Source organism: Leptonychotes weddellii, chromosome 5, assembly GCF_054177405.1.
Source record: "Leptonychotes weddellii isolate Sample4059 chromosome 5, ASM5417740v2, whole genome shotgun sequence".
NCBI classification, from domain to species: Eukaryota; Metazoa; Chordata; class Mammalia; order Carnivora; family Phocidae; genus Leptonychotes; species Leptonychotes weddellii.
The window spans coordinates 6,446,271-6,474,016 of NC_138373.1; the positions used below are offsets into that span (position 1 = coordinate 6,446,271).

At 53.2% G+C, this 27,746-nt stretch overlaps 6 protein-coding genes across 13 annotated transcripts in view; 2 read left to right on the forward strand and 4 right to left on the reverse strand.

The window, feature by feature from the left end:
* The window catches only part of LOC102750522 (NXPE family member 3-like), a 49,952-nt gene extending 48,290 nt beyond the window's left edge, over window positions 1–1,662 (reverse strand). For all 4 annotated transcript variants that reach the window (XR_014145195.1, XM_081819368.1, XM_081819366.1 and 1 more), the window contains exons 1-2: window positions 1,449–1,662; window positions 300–485 (exon numbers count right to left, since the gene is read on the reverse strand). The gene's annotated coding sequence lies outside the window, so the exon portion shown is untranslated. The remainder of the gene's footprint in view (window positions 1–299; window positions 486–1,448) is intronic.
* A 32-nt stretch (window positions 1,663–1,694) lies between these two features.
* On the forward strand, window positions 1,695–5,156 carry LAMTOR4 (late endosomal/lysosomal adaptor, MAPK and MTOR activator 4). 3 transcript variants are annotated; one of them, XM_031028626.2, is made up of 4 exons: window positions 1,695–1,999; window positions 2,496–2,576; window positions 4,339–4,456; window positions 4,800–5,156. In XM_031028626.2, the coding sequence occupies exons 1-4, from the start codon at window positions 1,997–1,999 to the stop codon at window positions 4,844–4,846; spliced, it is 249 nt and encodes an 82-aa protein (XP_030884486.1). In that variant the 5' UTR covers window positions 1,695–1,996; the 3' UTR covers window positions 4,847–5,156. The 3 variants fall into 3 exon arrangements, with proteins under 3 accessions (XP_030884486.1, XP_006733810.1, XP_081675511.1); XM_006733747.3 differs by having other exon boundaries at window positions 1,696–1,999; window positions 4,817–5,156; XM_081819385.1 differs by lacking the exon at window positions 2,496–2,576 and having other exon boundaries at window positions 1,897–1,999; window positions 4,817–5,156.
* A 259-nt stretch (window positions 5,157–5,415) lies between these two features.
* On the reverse strand, window positions 5,416–10,110 carry TRAPPC14 (trafficking protein particle complex subunit 14). Of its 2 annotated transcripts, XM_006733748.3 has the most exons (11): window positions 9,469–10,109; window positions 9,165–9,260; window positions 8,929–9,058; window positions 8,675–8,761; window positions 8,390–8,510; window positions 8,138–8,285; window positions 7,924–8,006; window positions 7,674–7,837; window positions 6,748–6,902; window positions 6,322–6,515; window positions 5,416–6,207 (listed from the first exon to the last, which is right to left on the reverse strand). In XM_006733748.3, the coding sequence occupies exons 1-11, from the start codon at window positions 9,877–9,879 to the stop codon at window positions 6,054–6,056; spliced, it is 1,743 nt and encodes a 580-aa protein (XP_006733811.1). In that variant the 5' UTR covers window positions 9,880–10,109; the 3' UTR covers window positions 5,416–6,053. The 2 variants fall into 2 exon arrangements, with proteins under 2 accessions (XP_006733811.1, XP_030884483.1); XM_031028623.2 differs by lacking the exon at window positions 8,675–8,761 and having other exon boundaries at window positions 9,469–10,110.
* Window positions 10,111–10,309: 199 nt separating this feature from the next.
* On the reverse strand, window positions 10,310–16,065 carry GAL3ST4 (galactose-3-O-sulfotransferase 4). Of its 2 annotated transcripts, XM_081819375.1 has the most exons (5): window positions 15,951–16,065; window positions 14,468–14,780; window positions 13,984–14,287; window positions 11,517–11,766; window positions 10,310–11,396 (listed from the first exon to the last, which is right to left on the reverse strand). In XM_081819375.1, exons 2-5 carry the CDS (start codon window positions 14,590–14,592, stop codon window positions 10,732–10,734), a joined length of 1,344 nt encoding a protein of 447 aa, XP_081675501.1. In that variant the 5' UTR covers window positions 14,593–14,780; window positions 15,951–16,065; the 3' UTR covers window positions 10,310–10,731. The 2 variants fall into 2 exon arrangements, with proteins under 2 accessions (XP_081675501.1, XP_006733808.1); XM_006733745.3 differs by having other exon boundaries at window positions 10,310–11,766; window positions 15,951–16,064.
* Window positions 16,066–17,082: 1,017 nt separating this feature from the next.
* GPC2 (glypican 2) lies at window positions 17,083–23,245 on the reverse strand. Its single transcript, XM_081819361.1, has 10 exons — window positions 23,080–23,245; window positions 22,253–22,411; window positions 21,657–21,979; window positions 20,737–20,817; window positions 19,785–19,947; window positions 19,436–19,566; window positions 19,050–19,223; window positions 18,805–18,944; window positions 18,543–18,718; window positions 17,083–17,501 (listed from the first exon to the last, which is right to left on the reverse strand). The coding sequence occupies exons 1-10, from the start codon at window positions 23,243–23,245 to the stop codon at window positions 17,251–17,253; spliced, it is 1,764 nt and encodes a 587-aa protein (XP_081675487.1). The 3' UTR covers window positions 17,083–17,250.
* Window positions 23,246–23,345: 100 nt separating this feature from the next.
* The window catches only part of STAG3 (STAG3 cohesin complex component), a 29,046-nt gene continuing 24,645 nt past the window's right edge, over window positions 23,346–27,746 (forward strand). The window contains exons 1-5 of the mRNA XM_081819350.1: window positions 23,346–23,473; window positions 23,990–24,104; window positions 24,778–24,939; window positions 26,406–26,508; window positions 26,924–27,040. Coding sequence (XP_081675476.1) covers window positions 24,788–24,939; window positions 26,406–26,508; window positions 26,924–27,040 — 372 coding nt within the window. The 5' untranslated portion in view covers window positions 23,346–23,473; window positions 23,990–24,104; window positions 24,778–24,787. The remainder of the gene's footprint in view (window positions 23,474–23,989; window positions 24,105–24,777; window positions 24,940–26,405; window positions 26,509–26,923; window positions 27,041–27,746) is intronic.

The window sequence follows — 27,746 nt, forward strand, 5'->3', positions numbered from 1 at the left end:
TGCCAGCAAACTTAGACTGGAATCTGGCTCTGCCACTTGCCAGCTAGTGTGCCTGTGAGCAGGGCTCAACCTCTCTTAAATTTGCACTTCCTCATCCGCAGAACGGGGATACTATTACAGCGTGGTTAATAAGAGGGATAGGTAAGTGTATGGATAAAAATGCTCTGAAGAGTTAAGTTAAAGAAAATGATGCTACGAAGTGTCATCAATATTTAAGGCCAACGGGAGCCTTTGCAAATTAAGCATCTCCACGTAATTTTGTCTCTACATCCTCCTCCCAACTTATGTTATAAACATACCTTATTTTGGGGCATCTGGTTGGTTCAGTTGGTTAGGCATCCATCTCTTGATTTTGGCTCAGGTCCCATTATCTCAGGGTCGTGGGACTGAGCCCCATGTTGGGTTCTGTGCTGAGTGTGGAGCCTCTTGGGATTCTTTCTCCCTCTGCCCCTCCTCCCCCACTCATGTGTGCGCACTCTCTCTCTCTAAAAAAAAATAAACAAACATACTTCATTAAAAAAAAAAGACATCCATCTTCTCTAATGAAACTTCTCCTCAAGCAACAGTACTTAGTTTTATTTTATTGAGATATAATTCACATACGGTAACATTCACTGCTTTAAAGTATGCAATTCAGTGGTTTTACTACATTTACAGTCTGTGTAACTGTCATCACTCTATCATCCTAGAACATTTTCATCACCAATTAGGAGTCACTCCCCATTTCCCCCTCCCCTCAGCCCCTGGCAACCACTGATCTGCTTCTTGTTTCTATGGATTTGCCTAGTCTAGACATCTCACATAAATAGAATCATACTCTGTGTGGTCTTGGGTATCTGATGGCTTTCACTTGGCGTAAAGTTTTCAAGGTTTATCCATGTTGTGGGACTTACCAATACTTCATTCCTTTTTACAGCCGGATGAGAGTCCGTTGTATGGATATACCACCGTTTTATTTACCTGTTGCTGAGTTTATGGATATTTGGGTGGTTTCCGTCCTTGGGCTATTATGACTAACGCTGCTATGAACATAGGTGTGCAAGTGTTTTGGGTGGATATGTTTCCAATTCTCTCAAGTTCATCTAGGAGTGGAGCTGCTCCTAGAATAACTCTAATTGAACTTTTCCAGGAACCGCGGATGGGTTTTCCTCAGCAGCTGCAGCATTTCACAGCCCCATCAGCACTGCACAAGGACGCCAATTTCTCCACACCTTCACCAACTAGGACTTATTATTTCTAGAATCAACCTTCAATTTACCTCACCAACACTTTCTCAGTCACACTGATATTGCGGGTCTGGAAACTATTTAAATGAAAACAAAAGTTTTCGAGGTGACACTCAGGTATTAAAGAAACGACTTCAGAGTACTGTTTCTAATTTTTCCTGGCAGAGAATATTCAGCTTCGCGGCTGCCTCGCCTGAGGGGAGGGGGGGGGGCTCGACTCACCGTCACAAAGTTCCTCACAGAATCCCGGGAGGAAAAGCCATTTTGGGAACAAATCCCTGTCTTAAAGGGATAGTTTCCTGGAGTAGGGATAAGAGTAGCCTTTGACTAGCTCTTCACGTGCATTTCACGTCACTTCACTTTATTCTCTCACTCATAGTCTCACTGGCGGGCAGTTTCGCCCAAAGGGACTGTCGGCCCCTCTGCGCGCAGGCGCACACCCTCAGCCCGCCCTCCTCCCTCCGGTCCCGCCCCTCCAGGCCCCTCCCTCCGCCGACACGCCCCCTCCCCTCGAGCTCTGGGGCTGACGCGCGGGGAGAGGGCTGTGAAGGAGGGCCTGCGACCAATCCGCTTGCGTCTTCGGGAAGCGGCGCTACGCATTGGTAGATTAAGGCTGATGATGTACTCGTGTTCCAATCCACACTTTGGGGGCGGGGCTAAAATCCTGAGGCGCAAAGCTGGAGGGGACCGCCTGGTGGAAGCACGTGACCTGGGTCTGGAGCCGGAAGATACCTATCTGATAGGGAGCGCCCCCAGCACCTAAGGCTGCGATGGTGAGTGAAGACGCATGCGCGGGAGTACGCGCTAGGGGTTCTGCATCCCTGTTCCCCAATGTCTTCGGTTCCCCCAACTTGGGCCTGTACTCCGCCCTTACCTCCTATCCACCCCGGACGCAGAGAGAATGGAGATGGGAGGGGAGGCGACGTAGAGGGTTGAAGAGGGGTCCGTGCGAGGGTGTATGGGAGCTGGGGAATAGTCTGCGGGGGTGGGGCGGCCCACCGGGGGAATTGGAGATGGGGCGGGGTGAGGGAAGGGAACAGTGGTGCTGCGGAGGCCAAGGGAGTCCAGGTTCAGAGGGTGAGAAGGTGGGAAGCTCGGCATGATCAGTGTTGAAGGCTTTGTAGAGGAAAGAGGGTCTGGAAGAGACCTAGCTGGGGAAAGAGGTTTGGGGGGGGGGGGGGCCTTGTCAAGGGAGACTTGGGGTTGCAAGTGAAGGGCATCTAGGGCCATCCTGGCATGCTTCTCACTAATTGCATCTTTACCCACTAGACTTCTGCACTGACCCAGGGGTTGGAGCGAATCCCAGACCAGCTTGGCTACCTGGTGCTGAGTGAAGGCGCAGTGCTGGCGGTGCGTTCTGGGCGAGGGCACATGACCCCGTGATCCCTTTTAATATCGCCCGGTTTAGCCTAAGTTGTCTGTATTCTAGGTCTTAGCTATCATGCTTGGCAGATAGTAAGCTTTCAGTAACTAATCAAATAAATCCTGGAATCATAGTCTGGTAACTTCTGAGTTAAAATAGGTTTAATGACTTTAACAAAGACAACTACTTACAGGATTGTTGATAACTGATATTATCCAAGTTTTCTCAAATATGTCTTTATTTGGTATTTATTTAAGAGGCTTTGAATTTTGTTTCATAGTACAATATATGTTAAGCTCTCTAGAAGTTTTTAATGGAGCTGGTGAGCCAAGGCTTAAGGATAAAAGTTGAAAGCAATGCAAGTGGTAAAGACTAGTGAAGGAGACCAGAAAATGAAGGATTCAACCCTTGTGTTGTAACTTACATTATAATAAGGAGACTCTTGGAGGAGGTAAGAATTCAGCTGGGCTTAAAGGATGGATGGTTGTGAACAGGCAGAAAAGGAGAGTACTCAGGGTTGGAGTGGTGGGTTTGTGTTGAAAAGATTCGGAAAGGTTTGGAAGAAGATATGGTAAGGAAGGATCTCATTGTGGAGGACTTTCAAGGCAGGGTTGACACATTTGGGTTAATCTTGAGGGTAATGGGAGCTTTGAAGGGTTTCGAACAGAAATGTGAGCTAAGGAAATAGTTGAGCAAAATTATTCTATTAGGTGTGAAGACAGCTGGAAGGGGTGGGATTCAGAAGTAGGGGGAACTGCTGCGAAAATCTAGGTATGAGACAGGTCTGGTGGCAGTGAGGAGGAGCAAGGAGAGGAGAAATTTTGAAGGAAGAATCAATGTATCTTGGTAATGACTAGAGATAGGTAATAGAGGGGATACTTCTCCATCTAGTAAGACTGAACCCAAGCCTAGAATGATGGTGCCTTAACAAACAGGAAATTAAGAAAGGAAGTTGATTGGGGAGGGGGTGAGGTAAGGAGAATTTTGATGACTTGACTTTAGACATTTTGATATAGAATGATAGCAGTTAGTATATATTGCCAGGAGCTGTTCTGAGCATCTCACCAATATCTCAGTGTAATCCTCACAACGAGCCCATGGATAGGAACTTGTCCCAATTTACAGATGAGAAAACAGAGGTACAGAATGTCCAAGAGAGCAAAGGGCCTGAACATGACCTAGTTGGGAAGTCCATGTTGAGGAGGTTGGGAGAGGAAATTGAGACAGTCAGCAGAAAAGAGGAAGCCTAGGCCACAGTCACATCATTAACCCAAGGGCTAGGTAGGAGGGAGGGGCCAAGGACAAAGGATATTCGTTTATGTTTCAGATTCTGCAGATAGGGCAACAAGCAGAAAGACTGAGGAAAAGAGCTCTGGAGGGGTCTCTGAACCTGTCAGTGATGGGTGGGCGGGCATAGATGTTTGAGTATGTAGTTATATCAGTAAGTGGGGAGAGAGGGAGAAATCAAGTTTCAGCGATTAGGAAAGAATGGTCAGTAAAGAATGAGAGTCACCGCTCACTGGGCGAAGCCCCATTTTGTAAGGATGAGAAACAAGATGGCATCAAGAGGGGCAACAATATCATAGGAAAGTTTCAGGTTTATTTTTCCAAAAATGGGGGTAACCTTAGGGGTACTGGAAAGTTGAGAGGGAGAGGTTACAAATGCTAGAGCCAAAGTGACTGTTCTGGAATTCTTTCCCAATTCTTTTCCCTAATCTCTGCCATCCTTCCTCTTCCCTCTGCATGCAGTCATCTGGGGATCTAGAGAATGACGAGCAGGCAGCCAGTGCCATCTCTGAGCTGGTCAGCACGGCCTGTGGTTTCCGGCTGCACCACAGCACGAGCATACCCTTCAAGCGCCTGTCGGGTGAGCCTCAGCCCCTGCCCCCCTGGTGGTGGTGGTGGGAGGGGGTGGGGGTTGCTCCCAGAGGCTTGTCTTCTCAGGGCTGGGGGGAGAAAACGGCTGTCTCCTGCCAACCTCCCACCATCTCCCCGTGGGGTCCCTGGTGCCTTTGGGATTCACCCCTGCATCAGAACTATGAGAAAGCAAGAGAGGGAAGGGGACGTAACGGAGCCCTCCTATCTTCAAATCTCTGAGCCTTGAACTATGGAATGCCTTTGGCTTTTGATCCCACCAGCTTGTGTGACCCTGTAGAGGCTGTTGTACCCCACTAACTCTGTGCTCCCTTCCCTCTCCCGGGTGGGGGAAGATGTGTCTCCTTTCCAGTGGTCTTTGGAGAACACACGCTGCTGGTGACCGTGTCAGGACAGAGGGTATTTGTGGTGAAGAGGCAGAACCGAGGCCGGGAGCCTGTTGACGTCTGAGCCTGCCAGAGGGCAAGGGGCAGAGGTGGATTGGGTCCATGGGCCTCTGTGATGAGGAAGACGCAAACCTCCTCCACCTCTTTCTTGGCTTGCTGCTAGAACTAAGGCTTTCTGCTCACCCACTTCCCCACCCCTACCTGGAAGGGCAGAGGCTTGGGAACCTTCCACTGTGTCAAGGAGAGTGAGGGCAAGGGGATCTCCCTCTTCCCTCCCTCCCTCCTAATAAACATGAGTCTGATGTTCCCAGGCCCAGGGATGTGTGTATGAGAGGGTGTGACAGGGGAGGGATACACCCTAAGTCTGTCTTCTGTCTTCTAGGGAGACAGTCGTGTATGTGGGCCCAGAGGGGTGGGGCAAAGCACCTGGGCATATAAAACTGGCAATCAGAGAATAGTATGATAGGAAGGGAGCTGAGGGGAGCTACTTGGTGTGCATGCTGAAGGGAACCACTCTGAGCCCCTGGGGCCTCTGCTCCTGCCGCCAACACACAAACAAAAGCCATTCTTCTCCCTCCTGAACAGGCATTTAATAGTCTTATTTCAGTTGGAAGCAGTAGTTGGAGAATAAGTTACAGGAACAGACAGATCAAAAAAAAAAAAAAAAAGAAAAGAAAACCCCACACAACTTAAAGTGCTTCAGGCTGCAAACGTAAACATGAGGGGCAGGAGGAGGCCACCTGGCTATCTCCCCTTTCCCCGGAGACAGGAGGGTCATTGTCGGGGTCCCTTTACCATCACCACCCTCTAATCTCAGCCCTGCGGGTGGGTGGGAGGAGGGAGGGAGGGAATATCAGAGGCAGGAGGGACAACTTAATAGGAACAAGGAATACACTTTGTAAACTTAGAACCAGGGTACAGGGCGGGGGGCAAGGGAGCTCTTGGAGCCCCTGCCCTGGCCTCGGGGTGGGGCCAGCCCCCCCAGGGAGTCGGAGAAATACTGTTGGCTTAGTGCTGCAGCCATACCCGCCCATTTCACAGCTTCTTTCCTCGTCCCTCATCAGCAGACACAGACAGGCGGCCCTGTTGGGCCTCCTCATCCATGGTGGGAGGCATCCCAGGGGAGGCACAGTCTGGAGCGAGGACCCCCTCCGGGGGCTTTCGGTTTCTGGGAGTGTAAGAGGGAGGAGAGCCCACACGGTGCTACTTGACAGGCTCCACCACCAGGACCTTGCACTCACGCTTGGCAATCTTGTCCAGAGAAAGCACAGCCTTGTCCGGGGGCAGGTAGAGGGGGCGGCCCACAGGGGAGGCCACAGGGGGCGTGATGGCCCTGCGCTCCATCACGCTGCCCGACCTGGGGGAAGGCAGAGGCTGTGGGCTCCGGTCGGACCCCGGGGAACCTTTCCTGCTCGCCCTCCAACTCCGGCCTCTACTGAGTCCAGGGGCACCCCCTCCCATGTGTCCATACCTCATGAGGTGGCTGCGGGAGGGCTGTTGGTGAGAGAAGGACTGAGAGCGGCCCAGGCTGGCCTGGTGTCTCTCCACCAGGTCCCGGACAGCAGGGCTGCTGGGGCTGCTCTTTCGAGAGAGGGGCCGGGCCTCGGGCGGAGGGTGGGACACACTGGCCGTGAACTGCAGCTTCAGTTTCATGTGCTGGCTCAGCTGGAGCGGGGAGACACAAGTCAGCATTCCAGCTCGGCCTCCGGGCCCCAGCCTTCCTTTCCAATCAAGTTCCCCACTTGCCCCGCCAGTGTGGGATCGAAGTTCCACCTTCCCTCCACCCCCGCTGTTTAGTACCACCCGTGGTGTTTCGTCCACAGAGGCTGGTGGCTGACTCCTCCCACCCCGACACTCTGCATAGCCCATCACACAGTCCAGCCCCTCCCCAGCCCACCTCAAAGAGCCCCGTCCTCAGAGCCTGGAAGGCCACACTGAAGGTGAGCGCGCTGCCCTTCCGGGAAAAGCCTAGGTTGTTGAGGGGCGTGTGGCAGACAACAGAGTCCAGGGCGGCCTGCATGGCCCGGCGCTCCTCCTCACACAGCTGCTTTCCTGGAGGGGCGGGGGGGGGGGACACAGAAACAGCCACCACTAAACACATCTGTACGGTGCTCCTCTGTTCACACAGGGCTTTCATGAACACAGTCTCATTTGCTCCTCAGAGCCCCTCTGTGCAGCAAACTGAGTATGTGTCATCTTTTGCTGAACTTTATAAGTAGCAACAGCTAATACTTACTGTGTGATGAGGTCTATTCTTTTTTTTTTTTTTTTTTAAAGATTTTATTTATTTGACAGAGAGAGACACAGTGAGAGAGGGAACACAAGGAGGGGGAGTGGGAGAGGGAGAAGCAGGCTCCCCGCTGAGCAGGGAGCCCAATGCGGGGCTCGATCCCAGGACCCTGGGATCATGACCTGAGCCGAAGGCAGACGATTAACCACTGAGCCACCCAGGCGCCCCGCTGAGGTCTATTCTAACCATTTCACTTATGTTAACCATTAAATCACCATAACAACCCCATGAGATATTATTTCCCCCATTTTAGAGAAGAGGGATCGGAGTGAGGCTCAGAGATTAAGTAGCCTACCTAAGGTCACACAGCTAGTGAATGGGAGAGGTAGAAATCAAATATACCGGGGAGCCCAGATCCAGGGTCAGTGCCCTTAAAATCACTGTCCCGCTGCTTCTGTAAGCTTTCCATAGGTGACACTGCAGAGACCACCATGGTACAAAGCCGAGGAAGCCTGCCACAAGCCACCCACTTCTATGACTTCCTTTCCCCTCCTCTTTTGGGACAAGGTCCCAGAGCCTGACAGCCCACCTACCAGCCTGTGCGTGCTCTGGGGTCCACACAAGCCTCACAGCAAGGAAGTCTTGGAGATTGTTGAGCAGTGTGTAGGTGACCGTGAATCGCTCGTAAGTCCGAACAGGGGACTCACAAGAGGCAGTCATCACAAAGCATGGGCGGTCCAGGCGGATGCTGGGCAGGCTAGAAGCAGTGAGAGAAGGAAGCGGGGCATGTATTGCCAAATAGGTGAACAGGACGATGCCCAGCGGGGAGTCCCACAAACTCACCGGTAGTGGGTATAGATGCTCTGGGTGAAGGGCAGCTTTGGGGTAGACCACTGAACCACAGCAATCAGGGGAACTTCTAGGCCCTGTAGGAGAGACAAAAGGAAACACCATGTGTATCTGAGGTCCCCTTCCATCTTTTGTCACCCCCTGGCCTTTCCCTCCCAGTGCTTTTTCTTAACCTTGCTCTTCGAGCATACCAGCCTCTTATACTCACCTCCTTGGCCCCTTGAGGAGGTTGCTCACCCCCTCTCAGCTGAAACAGGAAGTTGTGTTCCTCCAGGGCACTAAGCGGGCAGGGGAAGCAGCCAGAGGTACCAGGGAGCCGGCAGAAGGAGCCCATGGAGACTTCCCCAGATTGGTGACTAGTTCAGCAGAAAAAGGGACAGAGCTTGATCTTTTCATGCCAGAGCTCTTGGCCCTGCCCCCATCCCCACTTTGCAGCCCTGCCCCCTCCTCAGGACCTCACCAGACATTGTCCACCAGCAGCACTGAGCCGTCGGGCATGACAGGTAGATAACTAGCATTGAAGTTTGGGAGAATACGGATATCCCAGATGGAAATTTCCTCCTGGGAGGAGCTGTTCAGCACTGTTGGAGGTAACCAGCTCAGCTCAGCTAAGAGTACCTGGACCCCTCAAGTCCCGACTTTACCCCTCCAAAATTGGACCGATCCCCACCAGTGTGCCCAGAGTAACTGCCACCCAGTCAGTGCCCTTGCTGCTACCAAAGACCTGAGCCACAGATCTGCTCACCCTTGAGCACTGTCAAGTGTTTTCCAGCCACAGTGAACTGGCGGCATTTCAGAACCGGAGGGGGCAGCAGAGTCAGCAGGGTGCTCACTGCAGGAGAGGGCCCAGGCAAGAACTGATGAGCTGGGCACAGACCTCACCTCCAACCCACAGTTCTAATCTTACTCTGCTCCCCAGATCATGCACTTGCCAGTATTACCCCTCCACTCTGTCCCCCCAATTCCAGACTCCAGCGTTTCCTCTCTGCATTTTCCCACCTTGGGCCTTGAAAGCGCTCTGCTCCCCCCGGAAGGTCTCCCCCGGAGATCGGGTCTGCAGCAAGCGCAAGTAGCCTTGATCTCTGACCTCTGGTGCCTCAACTTCGCGTTTCCACACAGTCACTACAATCTGAGCACAAGGGACACAGGACCTCGGTCAAGACGAGAGCGAGCCAGCCCAGCCTTAGAAAAGGAGTCTGAATTAGGACAACAGCCCCACCCCTTGCCAATCTTACCTTGGCCTTAGGTGTCCCTGGGGGCAGCCTATCCAGTGAAACGGTGAGTGGGAAGATGACCTCATCTGTGGACACAATTGGTTCCTCCACAGGCAGCTGGGGTTTGTGAAAGGAGTAAGAGGGCGGGAGAGTCAAAGAGGCAGCCTGCGGCGTTCCATTTAAGATGTGATGTTCTCCGTTCTTCTTGGCCTCCGCTCTCCTCCGTCATCTGCCTCCTTCAGGCCCCCAGCGTCCATCCCCTCCTGTCTCTGGAGCCCAGCAAACCGCCCCTCCGCCCTGTGACGTGTCACCCCAAGCTCCTCACCGTGGTCGCTCCCCCTGAGGTAGCAGGGCCCGGGCCGTGGGTGAGGAGGGGGCTGCAGCCTCGAAACAACGCCCCACCGCCAGGATCCCCGCCCCCTGGGGGTTCGGGATCCTGGTCTGCGGAGCCACCGCCCCCGGGCGCCCCGCCTCCGGCGCTGACCGAGGCCAGGGCGGCCAGGGCCGTTGCCAGTTCTGCCCAGGCCCCTCGGGAGCCCAAGTCCGGGCCGCCCCCGGCGCCGGACCCCGCGCCTCCCCGGCAACGCAGCACCAGCAGGAAGCGGACAGTCTCCCCCAGGTAGAGATGGTTGCGCCGGGGCAGCGCCCGGTACCGGCCCGGGTCCCCCGCCAGCTCCGCGCGCGGCGGCAGCGGCACCGCCGGGAAATACATGGAGTAGTCACATTGGGACTCCATGGGGCGGCGAGGACGGCGCGGGCGGGGGGCGAGGTGGGCCGGGGCCGGCGGAGGGCGAGGGGGCCGCTGGGGCGGGGCCCGGGAGTCCCGACACCCAACGGGTGCTGCGCGCGGCCGGGCCGGCCCGGGAGACCAGCCGGGGCCGGGAACCGGGGCAACGAACCCGGAACCGAGACCCGACAGGGCCGGAACCGGAGTGCTGGGCCGATTGACTGGCGAGAAACCGGAAGCGGAAAGGAAGGGGCGTGGCCTCTGAGGCCCCGGAATTTGTGGGTGACCGGACCGCTGTGGCGGGGGGAGAGGCGGGGTCCGGCTGGGGTTAGGCTGCAGTAAGAAGGGTTTAGGAGAGACTACAAGACAGATTTCTTAGAGAAGAAATATTAAAAGAACCCCCTCCAACTCCACTTCTCCCAGGAAGATGCAAAGCAAGTCAAGGGTTCAAATTCTTTATTGAACAAACATTTCATAGTGAAATGAGCATAGTCCAGAACCAAATAATTCATAGAGAAATGGACGCATTATTCCAACCCACACGTTCCAAATTTTTTCTGGCTTACTCCATGATTTGCTCCTCCGGGGGCTCTTTGAGAGTGCTATAGGGACCTGCCAGGGGGTTGGAAAGGGGAAGGGGCAAAATGGGCGGGGAGGGGGTACTGCAAGGAGCTGAATGCCTGGAATGCTTTGCACAGGCTGAAAGACTTGGTCCCCACATCTGTGCAAAGTTTCATTCAACCTCCAGGGCACAAACATGCTTTCAGAGGGAAGCAGAAATGGCATCTGGCCCCCCCATACTCAATCATGTGTGCCCTCTAGCTTCACTGCTCTTCAGCCTAAGACTTAGTGGTTTGATGCCTAGGGGGAGAGTATCCTTGAAGTCTTAAGGGGCAGAGAGACTGTTGGAGGAAACTGCTTGGCATCTAGCTTGTCCTTGTACTGTAGCTCAGGGGTAGCCAGACGCTCACACTCCTCCTGGTCTGCGAGGCTCAGTCCACTCCGAAGTACATAGCCCAAAACCTTACCTGACCCAAACTGGAAAGGGCGGAACCGTCGGTCAGTGATATATTTGGGGTCTAAAGCCTCACCCCCCTCTAGACAATGTTTAGCCAGGGCCTCTCGGTGAGCCCGGAGCTCTGCCACGGCACTCTCCAGTCGGCTCTGGCCATATTGATTTATTCGTGCCCACAGACTGTGGTTGAAGTGAACATAGAGAGCCCAGTCCAGGTGGTTCCAGGCTCTGGCCCGTGCAGTCAGCTGCCCGTCCTCAGTGGTCAGTCCACCATTGCTGACAGGGCCTCTGCCCTGCTCACCTCCAGCTTGGGCGTTGTGCATGAAGCCCACCACATCATCTAGACCCCAGCACAGGGCATCTGCCAGTAGAACCAATGACTCATCAAAGTACTCGGCCACCAAGACCAGATCAAAGACAGAGTCCAGCCAGGCCAGACTCCACTGGATGAAGGACGAAGATCCCAAATCTAAAGAGGAAGGGCTGGATGTCTGGCTATGACCACCAGCAACTATGGGAGCAGGATGGAAGACAGCATTGGGATCCAGGGGATGGTGGGCTCGGGGGCCAGTGCCAGAAGGCAAAACATTCAGCTGTGGGAGGCTGGGGTCTCTAGGTGGATGAGTATTACCTCTCTTGGTCTTCATCTCTGGGGGGAAGGGGAGGCCAAAGTCAAACCAGAGCAAGTTGCGTGCATAGTGGTCCCCACGGGCCCCAGGTCGGTAGAAGGCTCGAGGATTGGCCAGGAAGGCAGCCAAGGATGGCGCCTTGCGGAAGGCTGATGAGGTGGATTTATAGTAGGAGAAAGCAGAGCGGGCCAGAGCTGCTGGGTCTCGGACAATGGAAAAGAAGAAGCTGTCAGAAGGCATGACCTGAAGTACCTGCAGAGGAGAGAAAACAGGCATAGGGAGAAGGAACTGGGCCAGGAAGGAACTAAGCAAGCCCATTGCCAGTGGATCCCCTAGACTCCTCAAACCTCCTTCTGGAAATTTCTGGGCTTTGCTGGAAACCCCCAGCTTCCTACACTAACACCTTGGGCAAGTTACTTAACATCTCTGAGATTCAATTTGCTCATCTGAAAAGGGGATAACCGTAGCTTCCCACTGATTATGAAGGTACACGAGATAAAGGGTATGAAGGAACCTGGAACATGGGAAGCTACTCAAGAACATTAATTTCTTTGGGCCTCTCTGTATGGCTTTGGTCAGTAAAATCTTTAAGAATCAAACTTTGTCTTCACTTCTCCAGCAAAAACCTCTTAGGTGCCTACCCTGGGACTCTTGGTCACAGCTTCAAGAAAGGAACTAGTCTCAGGCCTCCTCCAGGTGGGGGTGTGGGGAGGGGGGAGTGGTCACTGGCAGCAAAGAGGGAGGAGAGGGACCAACCATAATGCTGTCTCAAGTATAGGCATCAGGTAGGCAGGCTAAGCCCAGGATGGCCAAAGGACAGGGTACTTCTGGGGTTCTTAGGCATCTTGGAAAGTAAAGGACACCCCTGGACTGGGCACTGGGGAGCTATGGACACTTGGTAGAGTGCTACCCTGAGGCCTGGGACATACGATTCTACTTCTCAGCAAGAAAGATGGTGGGAATTGGACTGAGCCACACCCTAGGATGGTCCTGCAGCAGATCCACATCAGGACCCAGCCCCTGGGCTCCCCAAAGGGTTTCTGCCTCTGAATATGGCTTATCACTAAACCTGACGCCCTCACACGTTGTCCTCCAATCTGCTCTGCTAATGTGGGCATGCCTGCGGAGCACAGCTTGTAAACTGAGTGTCTCTTTGAAGGCAGGGAAGAACAGTACAGAGAACAGTCTGTGGCGTCAGGTGAACCTGCAATAAAATCCCAGTTCAGCCATTTACCAGTTGTGTAACTTTAGACAAGTTATTGAACTTCTCAGAGCCATTGTCCCTCCATCTATAAATCTGGGTTAACACTTACCTTGAATGTGGAAGTGCATGGAACATGGTAGGTACTCACTGAATGGTGATGACAATGAAGGTCAAAGGTCAAAAACCAGAGACACCTGCCTGAAAGATCATTGTCATCACCTCACTCCCAGCAGTGACCCCTCACTGCCCTTTAGATGATACTCATGACCCTCAGCTGCTTTCTCCAGCTCCAGCTTAATAGGACACACACACATACACACACAGACACACACTAGGACCACCACCACCACCAGGACCAGCACACCTTTGCTGATATTCTGCTCCCTCTAAAATACCTGATATTCTTCTTACTACAAAGTTGTGTCCACCCTTTCCTTAAAAGCCACTTCACCAGAAAGCCCTGCTTCTTTTGGTGAATATTCTCCTCACAGTTCCAAATATAAACACACATACACATGCACACATGCCAGGGAAGGCCCTTTGACTTGGGAGCAGATGGACCTGAGTTCAAATCCTAGCTCTGCTGCTTTCTGTTAAGGAGGCCAGTCACTTAGCCTCTCTGAAACCTGACCTCATCTGTGTAATGGAGACATTTATAATGCCTTTCTGGCAAGGTGATGGTAAGCTTAGTACCCAGCAGACAGTAAGTATTCAATAAAAGTTCCTTCCCTGTATATTTTCATTTGCACATTGATTTTGTTTGCCCAAGAGCTCTCAGGTTCCTGGGTGTGTATGGATGAGTACGTGAGTGCATGCACACATCTTCCCCTTTAGAACCGGGGAGGAGGGGGTCAGGACCAGGCTAGGGCTTGGCATGTAGCTGATTCTCCGTATCTGGCAGAGGAGGATGGTCAGAAGGCAGTGGCTGAGCAAGGGCCCTGGTAATGTCAGTAGAAGGGGCCAAGAAGAGTGAGAGTCTGGGGGATCAGAGTTGTCAGGGCACTGATATCAGTGGGGTAAATTGGTCAAGGAAAGAGACTGGAAAGCTCTAGATGGGAGAAGGCAGGACTTTGGCTCCCAGAAACTACTAGGCAAGGGACAGCTGAGGAGAGGAGAACAGGAATCTCTGTGGCTCCCATGCCCAATTTTTGGGTGAAGGGGTACCTGGGAACCCCCAGGCCTGGGGCCTCCTCCCCTGGTGGTCTTGGCCACAAGCCCAAGCCCACGTCTCTCCAATCCCACCCATCCCCTCTTACACCCCTCACCTCTTTCAGGTTGAACCTCATGTGATGACAGAGGATGTGGAAGGGGGGCTTGGTACCTCCACCCTGAGGGCGGTAGCCTTTGACCCGAGAGGCCTGGAAAAGCCTTGGGTAGCCGAACTGGTAGCGGGCAGGGAGGGCAAAGCGCAGCCCATGTCGGTCCCCGTAGCGATGAAGCAGGTTCAGCACAGAGCTGCTCCCAGATTTATGCGTCTTCAGGAACACAAGTCGCTGCCGGGGCAGGCAGGATGAAACAGCCGATCCCGGGGATGGGGCCAAGGGCTGTCGGAGCTGCAGGCCCGGTAGCCTGGGGAGAGATGGGAAGGGAATTTTCCTGTCCCTCACCAGCAGGTGGGTGGGCATTTTGTGGAACAAGGACAGAGGACATGGAACCTCCTCAGAGTCCCCAAGAGTCACAGACCTAGGTGGTATGGGGCGGAGCAAATGGGGGGCATCTATAAGGCATTGGGACAAGATGGGAACTCACCTCCTGTGGAAGGGGCCCCCCCAGAGCTGGAGGGCAAATCCGATGGTCATGAAGACTCCCAGAGCCACCCCCAGGCTCCGAGGCCCCCAGAGGCGCATGGTCCTGGTAGGAGACAGAGGGCCCATGTGGCACAGGTAAGGGTGATGCTAGCGAGGGACAGGGCAAGGGCCAGGCACAGAGGCAGAGACAGCTTGAGACAGCCGTGCAGCCGTGGAAGGCGCTGGTTTGAGATCGGGGGGTCATCCCCCAGGCCTGCTCGGAGCCCTGGTTGAGTCTGCCCCCTGAGTTAGCAGATTTTTGCCTCTGTCAGCGTCTAGAAGGGAAATGAGGGGGGAAGGAGGGGAGTCTAAGGAGAGGGTAGAGCCTTCTCTCCTGCTGCTGCAGCTCATTCCAGGAGTGGAAGCCTGTGGGGGGTGGGGGTGGGGGCATGTGCTCTCTATACCCAGATCTTCCTGGTGGTCCACAAGTACTCCTGTCAGCTTCCCCGGCCCCCACCTGCAGTTTCTACCTGAGCCTCAGGGGTTTAGAAGGGGAGGGGAGAAAGGCAAGACCCTGTAGAAGGACCCATCCACTCATGTGCCACTGAGGTGGACATCGGCCGGCCCCTGGCTTCCTTAGCTTCCTCATGAGCTCCTCTGCCTGTGACAGATAGGGATGAAGAGCCCCATTCTGAGGCCACAAGGGGCATCCATAAGGAGGGAAAGGGAGTCAGACAGGGCACAGGCTACTGAACCCAGGGAGGTCAACTACAGGAACGACTTTGTCATGAGTACGAGTCAAAACTCAGGCATCTCTCGCCCCTTCCGAAGTGCTCTCAGCACAGGGCAGACCCCAGTGTGTGAAGAGCTGGGGGAGACGTGGGGTTGCTGATGAGGCTCAGCTCCCTGGACACCCCCTACTCCCCCGTGCCGGCTTTCCAACTCCCTCTGCACCCAGAGGAGATTGAGAGGGTGGAGCTGGAGAGAGAGAAAAAAAACCTCTGCGACATAAAGATACCGAAAGATACAAACATGGAGCTTCTGAGTTCCTTCCCAGGCCCCAGGTTCCTAATCAACTGGGAGTCTGGACTCACCCCTTCAGATCACAGCCGCAACCATGGGCCACAGCCCCTCCAAAAAGCCCCGACAGCCCCTTTCTGGGACAAGCCAGGAATGACCCCAGGCAAGGAGAACTCACACTTGCTACCTAGAGACCCGCCCCCTCTGGCATCACCCCTCAAATCCCTCCCCCAACACAGCCCCCAGGATCCAGCCCTGCACCGGACTCCCTCCTGTGTCCAGACTTCTAGTCCTTTTTCATCCATCTCTGTCTCCTCCCATTAGCCCCATTCCAGCCCTCTGGCCCCTCCAGCTTTGGTGATTGCTCAGTCTGTGGCCAGCCCTTTGTTGGCCCCCTCCGGGGTTCTATGAACCCCCCAAGTCTCCTCCCATAAATTCGAGAGTCCCTCCACCGGCCGCGGCCTTGGCTTCACTTGCCCACTCACCAGGCCACCTGAGGAGCAGCAGGGAAATCGGGGTCTGGCCCTCTCGCCCGCCCCAGCCACCGCCCGGCTCCGCGCAGTGCTCAACTTTCCCCATAAACTTGCTCCGCGCCCAGGCTCCTCCCCCTCCCTCCCTTTGTCCCGCCAGTTCCTGCAGCTGCTTGGGCTTTAATCGCGTCTCTGGGTCTCTCACTCCCGGCATCTTTCCTTCGTCAGGGCACCCAGCCCGCCCTTGGAACACAGCACTTCTACCCTCCTTTCGCACTTAGGAATCAATTATACCTTTTCCTCTTAGCTTTCTGCAGAACAAAAGACTCATTCAGGCCACAGAAAGAAGGAAAGAGAAAATAACAGACGAGTTGAAAGCAGACATTGTCAAGGACCTGACAAGGTAGCCCCCAGCTGACACACAGAGAACAGGGGTCCCCACCCTGAAGGCAGGGGCCAGCGGTGTGGTAATATTAAAGGTGCCTCAGGTTCAGGAAGAATTTTGCCGGTCCCCACAATTCTCCCCATTTTACAGATGAAGGGGCTCAGACCCAGAGGGTAGACAACTTGACCAAACAGAATGACAGGGGGCAGGTTCCAAGAGTGGTTAGAAGCCTCTGCCAGGAGCCTGGGCTCAGGGAAGGATGCTACAAGTCCAGAGTCACACACAGGGTTCAATACGTTAGCTGTTTATTTGTAGAATAAACACTGAATCCAACACTGAAGCATGAAGTGTGGAAGCTTGTGAAGGATGTGGATGACAGAGATCATGAGATGAGCTCTTTTTTTTCTTTTTGGTATTTTAGTTTAAGAAATTGATACTGAGAAAACTCCATAGAAACCAGGCCCACAGATCTTGACCTTATTCACATACCCTAGTCCCCTGCCCTGCACCCTATCCGCACCCAGCTTTGTCCCTTTGAACCCAGGTGCCCCACCCCTCCCCACTTCCAGCTTCTTTCAAACCCCACCCCCAATGGCAACTCTAAAACTCCTCCCTTTTTCCTTGTTGGGGCTGACAACTGGCCCAACATAGAGGCTTGGTTGATGAGTACACCTCCTTCCTAAATAAATACCCCCAGCTCCCTCCTCCCCAGATTGTAAATGAAAAAATAAATATTGTGAACACCCACCCACCCACCCCCAACCCACCAATGGTAATCTCCTGGATTTGGGGCCCCAGCCATTCACCCAAAAAGTCCCTTTCTCTACCTCTCTGCATCCCCCTTCAACTCCTCCCCAGACCCAGCTGAAGGGCAGGGGGGAGGAGGGGAAGGGCCATGAACCCTTCTGATGCTAGGGCACCCCTCCCCTGTTATCTTGGTCCAAGCAGGGCCAGGGCTGAGAGGAAGAGAATGAGGATGGGTTGGGTGTGAAAACCAACAGATGTCCCCCCAGTCCTGCTCCTGCCCTGGTTGTGGCGGACAAGGACACCTCCTCCCTTGCCCCCACTAACATCCCTTCGAGGAGGGCGAGGCAGCCTGGCTGGGGGGGCCACAGCTGCTGCCCCAGCCATCCAGTCATCTGCATAGTGCTGTCCCTCTCCAGAACCACTGGCGTCTTCATCTGCAGGAAGGAAAGGATCAGAGACAGGGTTGAGAAAGAGAGGCAGTGGGAGACAGACACAGTGAGAGGGGGAGCGGGGAGAGAGACAAGAGAATTTAAGATTAAAAACAGAAAGGAGATGGGGCGTGTGGGTGGCTCAGTTGGTTAAGTGTCTGCCTTCGGCTCAGGGTCCTGGGATGGAGCCCCGCATTGAGCCCCACATCGAGCCCCGCGTCAAGCCCCGCATCAAACCCCGCATGGGCTCCCTCCTCAGCGGGGAGCCTGATTCTCCCTCTCCCTCTGCCTCTCCCCCCTCCCACTGTGCTCTCGCTCATTCTGCTCTCTCTCTCACTCTCTCAAATAAATAAATAAATAAATATCTTTAAAAAATAAAAACAGAAGAGATGGGAGAGAGACACAGGTGGATAGATGGAGATTGGGAAGAGGGAGAAAATGAGTGACAGGAAGGCGAGGGGAGAGGTCAGACAGATGTAGGAATGAGAGAAGAAAAGAGACAATGAGACAGAGACAGAACAGAGAGAGAGATGGGGAGAGAGGATACACAGGAAAAGACAAAACAGACGCACACAGAAGCAGCAAGCAGACAGAAAGAGGGGTGTTGAAGGAGAGACAATGCGAGACAGAGACGGACAAACAGATGATGAGAAAAAACAAACGTCTGTCTGTGCCTTGCTTCTCCGGCAAACTCTATCCTGGGAGCCAGCCCAATGGCCCCCCACCCAGCTTCCCCACCTCCCCCAGTTTGCAAGCCCTCCCCAACAACCCACACCCTTTTGCTCGATCTAAAAGGCTTCCCACTGTTCTGTAAGAGTGTTTTGGTGTCTTCCCACTGGGCCGTGAACTCAAGGATGGAGACCCTGCCACGGGTCTTCTTCCACTCAACTTTGAGGTAAGCGTTCAGTAAAGGCGTGTTCAAAAAAGGAGGAAAGTAATGAATGAGTAAAGATGCGAGGGGAGGGGCTCAGAAGGCAGTGGGCGGGGCCGGGTCGGATCGCAGAAAGCCGGGAAGGGCGAAGCGCTCGGGGCGCCCGGGGTTCTCACCCCAGTCGTCCAGTTCCAGGTCGCGTCCCAGCGCGGCCACCCTCATCCTGGTCGTCGCTGCCCGGAGCTGCAGCCGCCGCCTCCGCGTCTGGAGGTCGGTGCTCGAGTCTTCCTTGTCCAGCTCTGGGTTGTCGAGCTGCTCGGACGGGGAGACCCCGACCACGGGTGACAAGTACCTGAGGGCAGAGCAGCCCTGAAGGCTCCCGCCCGGCCCCGACCCGCCCGCCCCGTGCCCGCCCCGCCCGCCGCCGCCCGGTCTCACCGGCCCCGCCCAGCTCCGGTCCAGCAGGGCGCCGCCTCCTTCGAGATGTCTGCTGCCATGCGGGGGTCCCCGCACACCGCCAGAGGCAGCCCGGCCCAGAAGCCCCTCACCCGGCCCAGCCGCTCGCGGAGCTCCCACACCTGGGCGAGCAGAGAGCGCGGCTGGGCTGGGGCACGCGCCCCCCACTACCCGTATCCGCCTCCCCCCCGACCCCCGCCGCCGCCCCCTCTCTGCCCCCCACTCACCAGGCGGTTCAGGCTGGTGCTCCCAGGCGTCGTGGGCCTCTCCTCCGACCCTGGCACCCCTGCTGCCCCCACCGCTCCTGTCGAGGTCCAGAGGCGTCCCACCTCTTCCCGGGGGGCTGGGGCTCGGCGGGTGCGGCCTTGTACCCGTTGGGGGTTCCCACATTGCTGAAACACCTAAGGCACAAGGAAGAGGATCCCCCTAGTCATCCTGCGATGAGAACCACACAGTGTCCCCACTCCAACACCCCAGTCTCCCTGACACCCCACACTGTCCCGCCACTCCAGACCCTCAGCTCCACTCATCTCTCCTGTACCCCAACACCCTCCCTGCACTGTCTTTCCCCCTCCTCAGGCTGACACTCCCACCCTTCTCATGGCCCCTGTACCTGGGCTGACACTGCCACACTGTTTTCCTGCAGATACATCAAAGCTTCTGAGATCCTCACCCCAATGGACTGAGCTGCCAGCTCAAAAGAAAAAGGGCCCTGGAGCTTCTCAGCCAGGAACAGGAGACCATCTTGAAGGAGGGGAAGAAAGAGAAAGGGTGTCATGCGGGACTGTGATGCTCCCACAAATCCTGACCTGGGTCTTGGAGGGAAGCAACAAGGTGTTGGATAGGAGAAACTCACATGAGAATAGTCTCTCAACTCCATAAGGTTTAAAACTCCCTCCCCAGTCCACCCCAAGGCATCCCAAACACCAACAGCCCTCCCAGGCCCTCCTGAATCCCCTCACCCAGATAGACCCCCCAGTCAGGATCCAGTCCGTGGCTGCGGAGACAGCCATTGGCCACATTGAGGCAGAAGCCCCGGCAGGGTGGCAGCGAGGGGATGCCCCGACAAAGGGGGCAGCCAGTCAGACGCATCACAGCCCGCCTGCAGCCTTCAGACATGGGCACCTGCGGGCAGACAGCAGGACTTGTCATTCACAAACACAGTGGCGGCACTCAGCCAAGCTTGGTGCTGGACAGAGAGAAATCAAATACTCCACCTCACCTTCCCCAGGCTCTCTGTGGAGAGCTGGATGTGAATGTCTAGGGTTAGTGACCCCATGCGGCATCAGGTAAGACCTGAAGACTGCCACAGATCTGATAAGGAAGTTTCCCAGGGGCCAGGCTACAGATACCTCCTTCTTGGGGGGGGGTTGGTGATGGAATTAGAGAGGCAGTGGGGAGAGCGGTCTGAGAAAAGTTTCAAGAAGAGAGAGGCCATCGTGGTTGAGAAGTGAAGAGACTGCGGATGCAGGAGGTAAAGCTGGGAGGTCAGGGAGAAAATGGGTGGTGAAGAGAGGGCTTTGAAGGCCAAGGCAGGAATCTGGCCTTCAGAAGCAGGGAAGGGGGAGCCATGGAGGGGTCCTGTGGGAAATGGCGGGCGGGGGGGGGATGGTGGAGGCAGTACTTCAATCTCAGGCTGCTATGGAGATGAGCAGACCACCAGAGGCTGCAGGGGTCAAGGGGCATCAGAGAGCAAAAGAGGGTCAGATAATGGGAGGAGGTCATGGATCATGACACAAGGGAGATTCCACTCCTGCCCCCCTCCTTCCTGCTTTACCCTGGATACTGGGGCCTCAGGGCTGATATGGGAAGGCCCTGGACCTCTCCAGCTGGCGCCTGACTCTTCCTCATAGGGCCTTTCTTACTTCTGCCTCTCCCTCCCTGGGCCCTGCCCACACTCAGGCCCCCTCTAACCTTAAGTGTTTCGCTGACCACATCTCTTCCGGTCTCCAGGCCCTGGATAAAGGCCCGGGCAGCCACCAGGGCCCGGGTTATCTGGGGTAGGGGAAAGAAGGTGAGAGAAACCATAGGGTCAGTCATGGTTCAGTCAAGACTGGAGACAAGAGACTGCACCAAGGGCACAAGCAGTGGGGGTTAGGTGTGTGGAGTTATGGTGGGGTTGTTAGGAGTGTCAGGTGGTATAGGGAAGCAGGTTCAAGGAATATAATTCCTTGAACTATATTCAAAGGAATTATAGTCTAGAAGGATAAAGGGGAGCTGGGTTTGGGAAGAAATGGAGAGTTTGTGTTTTATAGGGCTTGGTGACAGAAAGATGGCATATCAGAACAAACATTGAACTTAAAGCCAGAAGACCTGGATGTAAGATACACCTCTACCACTTACTGGCTGTGAAACCCTAACTTCTGGGAGGCTCAGTTTTCTTATCTGTAAAATAGGGATACCACTATCTATCTCAAAAAGTTACTACAACAGTTAAATGAGATACTGTAAATGAAAGTCCGTCTCAACTTAAGTGCCTAATTCATGGTTAGCTGAACCACAGGAAGTCAAGATATTAGGATTAGGGAGCAATTAGCAGAAAGGTGTCTGGGGGCCAAGGGCAGGTGAGTGGGTCAGGAATTTGTATGAAACTAGGGTGCAGAATGAGAATGAGGGGGTACCCAATTAAAGGAGGCCAAAGAGCATGGGGTCAGGCAGAGGGGACTGGGGCTCAAGATAGGGGTCACCAGGTCAGAGATGGCTGCCATGCAGGATTGGGGAGATCACCAGGTCAGGGGTGACTGGGGCATGAGAGGGGAGTTAGGGTGAGTGGTGCACAGCTCAGAGGTCACCAGGTCAGAGGTGGCTGAAGCTCAGGCTTTGGGGCCTCTCACCTGCAGGTGGAGGCGGTGGGGTGCATCCCCGAAAGGCTTCAGAGAGTCATCAGCAGAGGAGGCGAGGCGAGTGAGGCAAAACAGGTAGTCGGGGGAGAAGGTGTACTGTGGATGCAGCAGGGGAAACAATCTCTCCAGGAGCTGTGCCCAGAAATCCACCAAAGCGTCATCTAACCCCTCACCGGACCTCTCATAGTAGTCCCGCAGCCGAGAGAACAGGCCACTGAATACAGGGGCGTGCTGGGAATACAGGCGGCCGAAGGAGTGGTGGAAGAGCAGGGCCAGAGAGCGCTCAGATGACAAGAGTATCTCCCGAAAAAGGTCTGTGGCAAATGTGGAGAAAGGAGTGTGAGGTGGAGTGAGTTCAGAGAAGAATGGAAGATTGAAAGGGCGGAGGCAGGAAGAGATGGAGGGACAAGAGAAAAGTGAGTTAGAGCCTCAGGAACTCTTAGAGACCTGAGAATACTGGCGGGGGGGGGGGCGACCTTGGAGAGAATCTGGGGGTGGTGGTGGAAGGGGGCTAAGGCAGGATGTTTGCTGGGGTCATGAGCACAGAGAGGAGGTGTGAGGCCAGGTTTGGGGACCCCAGTCCTCACCATCAAATTTTCTGTGCCAGGAAGCCAGTGTGTGAACCAGGAATGAGCTGCTCTCCTCCACCAGGCCTCGGAAGGTGGTCTCAGTCTCCCAAGTCAGCCTCTGCTCTATCTCACTGGAACAGCAGGTGTATTCCTGAGGACAGATCCGGAGGTGCTCACCTGGACAGAGGAGACACAGAAGAATGGAAGGAGGGAGAATGCTATCATGAAATTCTTTCCTTTTTCCGTCTGTCTAGGGGGCTATCCTTTCTCTTCTACCTGTCTGCTCTCTTTTCTATTGTCTCTCCCTCGTCCCCACCTGACCCTATCCCCTCCTTATTGTACCCTCACCCATCTCGAGTCCACTGGCATTAGTTAAGGGATCAAATAGTAATGAGCCAAATTAGTGATCAGTGTCCTTAGGTGACCCTCCCCAACATCCCACACTCCAGGCCTCTAAGGACTTACAGGACAGCATCTATGGGAAGAATGGGGTTTGGAGGGGTGGGGTTACTAGGTAAGCAATAAAGTGTTATCATTGAAGGGGCTCTTAGAAATAGCGATGGGAACAAATTGAGCTGTGAAGAATGAAATACAGAGGGGGTGCTAATTACTAGAACAGGATTCCTAGGGTGGGGGTGGAGTAAGAAACCTATTATGTGAACAGGAGGCTTATTGTGATCCTGGTAAGTAAGTTCGGGAGAAGAGATATTATTGGCATGACTATGGCATGAAAAGATTATTTAACGGTCATTCTGAAAGGGAGGAGAGTTATTGTGGACTGGGGAGGAGCCGCCCCCGCCCCCCTCCCTCGCCCCCAATTCTCTAGTCTTCCTCTTTCTCCTCACCTGAGATCAGGGCGGGAGGGAGTAGGCTTAAGCTATATCCCCGGGCCCCCAGCACCTGCCGGGTCTCAACGCAACTCCGGGTGACCTTTGCCTCGCTCCCGGGTCCAGGACCAGGACCGGGACACAGAGACAGCAGCAGAAGCAGAAGAGATCGCAGAGCGGACATAGCTGCTGCCGCCCTGGTTCAGCAAAGTGTGTCCTAAGAAGGAAAGAACAGCCCGAACTCGGGAAGCCGGTTCTCTGCCGCGGGACCTCTCCGCGGGGCAGAGAAAGAGCGCGACCTCGGAAAACTGAACACCGAGCACGATAGCTGGACCAAGCGGCATCTGCGGAGACAATGGGAGCCGGGAGCCGGACAGGGGGCGGGGCCCGAGGCGGGGCCCCGCCAATGATGGTAAGTAGCGGGCCTCAGGGGCGGGGCCTAGAGAGAAATTAAGCCAATGTAGTGGGGAAGCTCGGCAGGGGGGCGGGACTCGGCGGAACTAAGGAGGCTGGTGGGGGAGGGGCGTAGCCTTTCTTGGGGGCGTGGCTATCCGATTCGAAAGGCGGGGCCTGGGTGGAACCTAGCCTATGGCAGTTGAGAAGCCAGAGTGAAGGGGCTACAACTAGTCTAGTGCGAAGCCCGGCCAATGGAGGGAGAAATTGGGGGCAGAGGGGGCGGGACCTGGGTGGAGAAGGGCTAAAGTAGGCTGTCCGCGCGCCCGAGCCCACGTGAAGGGGCGGCACGCCGGAAAGCTTGTGCCCGCACGAGGCTGCCCGAGCAGCGTGACTGGAACGTGGTGAGCACGAGCTCACGCACGCCCAAGCCTCGCGACAATTATCAGCAGTGGGACGGGCCGTTGAGCTCGCGCCTGCGCACAACGTGCCTCGTGCCTTCCCGCGTTTTTCTGGATTCTTCCACCACCGCAAGAGAAGCCGCCGGCGCCTGTCCTGGAGTTGGGGTGACTGCAGAACCCCGAGGGACCCGAGGCAGTGATCTTTCCTCATCCCTGCCCAACCAGACGTCGCTGTTCCGGTTTCAGACAGTGAGGCTCCTCTTGGACCCAAGAATACGCCCTCTCCCCGCACTCCCAGCCCTGAGAGAGGAACCGCCCTCCTCCATGCCTCAGTGGTTTTCTCCAGAAAGGCCAGGAACCCCAAGCCCCAGCCCCCAAGAGACTGATAATCACTCTTTTCAACGGTTAGGAAGCCCCTCAGCCCACTTACCCCAGGATCTTGTCAGAGATACCATCTTCTGGAAAAACGAAGAACGCGAATTTGTCTTTACTTCTTCAGCGTTTCTGGCCCTGTTCTAATGGCGGCTGCGGCCCCATTAAGCGCTTCCCATTCTCTTCAATGTGGAATCAGGCTCCAGCCTGAAAATGAAGGAGTGGGTCCTTTTTTGTTTTGAGGGTTTTTATTTGTAACATGAGCAAGCTGGTCCCCTTGCACCATGCAATCGACGCTTGGACGCCTGCAGGGAAGAACCTGCTTTAAATGGCTCTGGGGTGCGTTTTGCTGTGGCCCTGGAGAGCGACTCCCAACCCACATCCATGGGGCCGTGGTGTCTTAGGGCACGACTCTTGTCCTTTTTTTGGAGGGAGGCGTCCACACCCCAACCCCGAGTTGCAGAGTAGTCCCCTTGTAAAGAAAGGGCATGGTTGGAGCTGAGGCTGGAGATGTGGTGGGTAGAGGCCCTTTCCTCTTTTTCTTCCACAGCTGGACCAGCATGCCTACTCTGCGGTCCTCCTCCTCCCCAAGCAGTGTGTCCTCCCCGCTGCAGAGAGCAGCAGGTGGTGTACAGAGGGGCATGTCTGCATCCTCTAGTTCGTCTGTCAGTGTGCCCTATGGTGAAAGGGACTCGGACCAGGCTTCACAGGGGTGAGTGGAGTTGGTGAGAACTTGTTGCGTTGTCTGGCTTTCTCCAGCAGTGCGGGTAGCTTTCCCCTTTGTCTGCCTGTGACTCTGTGAAAACATAAGCTTACTGGTTCAGAACAGTGACCCTTTCCAGCTCTGCTGGCTGGTTTTGGGTTTGTTTTTCTCTTTCCTGCCCTGCATGTTGTAGGCACCAAAAATAATACATCTTCTTCTAAATCCATCATCCAGCTCATCCAAACCTTTCTTGAATACATTTGTATATTCAGCATGTATAACCTCTGTCGGGAGTGGGGAGATGGGGGAAGAAGTGAAGAGTTCTTTGTTTCCTAACAAATAGTATATACTTGTTAGTTGGTGTGTGATGTTCCTTTATTTAGGGATTTTATAAACAGATTGGTCTATCCTTATCTATGAGCTTACTTTGTGAAGATTATAATAATAGATATAATATAATATATTAATATAATAATATTTTTTTTTTATCTTTTTTTATTTTTCCAGGAAAAAAATAACCTCATACAAGATCTGATTTTTCTCCTGGTTATTTTTTTTTAACTTTTTTTTTTTTTTAAAGATTTAAAGATTTGACAGAGATCACAAGTAAGCAGACAGGCAGGCAGAGGGAGAGTGAGAAACAGGCTCCCGCTGAGCACAAAGTCCGACATGGGGCTTGATCCCAGGGCCCTGGGATGGACGACCTGAGCCGAAGGCAGCTGCTCAACCAACTGAGCCACCCAGGCACCCCTCTCCTGGTTATTTTTTAATTGGCTTCCTCTGACACCTTTCTCTCAGTGCTACTGTTTGGGACCAGATTTTATCTATGTTATAAACTTAGCTCTGATTGATAACACTTGTGAACTTGTTTCAAGGGGTGAAATTTAACTCTAGGCATATATTAATTTCCAGTTTACGTATAAGTAATGTGTGACTTCCCAAGCCACGCTCATTTTTCTCCACAGCAGTGATCCCTCTCCCTGCTTAAGTGAATATTTTTTTTTTTAAAGATTTTATTTATTTATTTGACAGAGACACAGCGAGAGAGGGAACACAAGCAGGGGGAGTGGGAGAGAGAGAAGCAGGCTTCCCGCAGAGCAGGGAGCCCGATGTGGGACTCGATCCCAGGACCCTGAGATCATGACCTGAGCTGAAGGCAGATGCTTAACGACTGAGCCACCCAGGCACCCTCATTTGATTTTCTTATTCAGAGAGAATATTAGGAAGGGGTTGTCCTTTACCCACTCCAGTTTTCATTTTACATCTTCACTGCTTTTTTCAAGTGAAAGTTTTCCTTTAAGATTCTGTCTCTACTCCCTGTTAAAGTAAACCTCTTCTTTAAAAAAAAAAAATCTGAATATATTTTTCTCATGGAGAAGGGGTTACAGTTACAGAAAAAGAAATTATAATTTATTTGCCATTTTATATGGAGGGACTGGGGTTGTGTATCTAAGGAGAACCACACTCTCTCATAGGGATAGTGATTCTTTATCAGCTGATGAAGGCAGTGACTTTGAAGATAGCCTGAGACACAGCGTGAAGAAGAGAGCAGCAAAACGACCACTCAAAACAACCCCAGTGAGTCAATCAGTTTCGTTTTGCTTTTGAACCTAGTCTGGGAAGCAGCAAAAACAAAAAACCCCAAAACCCAAACAAAACGAAAATCTAGAAAAGGCTCAGGTAATATGTTTGATGAAAGGGCAAAATTTAGAGTGTTAAGGGACAGAAGTAGGAGGAAGGCAAATTTTGAAGAGAAAAGAATAAAAGAAGGGTATTAAGAATAGAGGAAAAAGAATGGGCTTAAGGGACTTTTTAAAAGGAGAAAAAGTAAGAAATAATAAAGTTCACAGTGTAAAAATCAGTTATTTTAGATCTCAGTAACTCAAATTCTGCTGTGAAATTGGCAGCTTAAGCCTACTTGTATGACAGTGATGAGACTGTTAATATCACTTTGACGTTTTAAAAATATTTCTGATCTCTTTATATTTACTAGGTAGCAAAACATCCAAAGAAGGGGTCCCGAATGGTACATGGTCATGGCCAGAAAGACTCAGAGCTACCACCCAGTGATCTCTTTGATGCTGTGAAAGCTGCCAAAAGTGACATGCAGGTAAAACAGTGTCTCACCCTCTGTTTCTTGATACCATATCTTACCTGTTGTAGAAAGATAAGGACAAATGTTTACAAAATTGATTTAATGTGGACGATGTAGGGAGTATAACCTATATGAGGAAAGAGAGAGAAGACCATGGAGTAAATCTTTGGAATGATGTAAGGGAGACCTTGGATGTGAGAGAATCCTCCTTTCTTAAAAGTATCACAGAATAGGATAGATTTTACTTTTACTAATTGGGATGGAGGAGGCAAGCAGTGGCATTAGATAATCTGTAGAGAAATCATGCATGTGGGTGGCAACTTGTTCACCCTTGTCACTCTTTAGCTCCATTTTAACAGTTATACCTAATTCTTTTTCCTCTTCCCTGCATTTTTTCCATAATTTTATTGTAATTCTGTTATCTAAAAGTGTAGAAGGCTCATATATAGTTTTTAAAAATTTGAATAATCACCCAGATCTCTAGTTTCAGCTCAAGAAACATTAATAGTGCCATAGGGTATCTTCTCTCCATCCAGCCCACACAGTCCCTCACCACCCAGAGATAACCACTAGAGTAAATTTTCTGTTAATCATTCCATTGTCTTTCCTTATACTTTTGTCACTAGTGAATATGTTCTTTAAATAAATGAACCATTTTTATATAGTTTTCTGTGATTTCTTTCGATTATTTTAGATGTAGTCATATTGATGTGTAATGTAG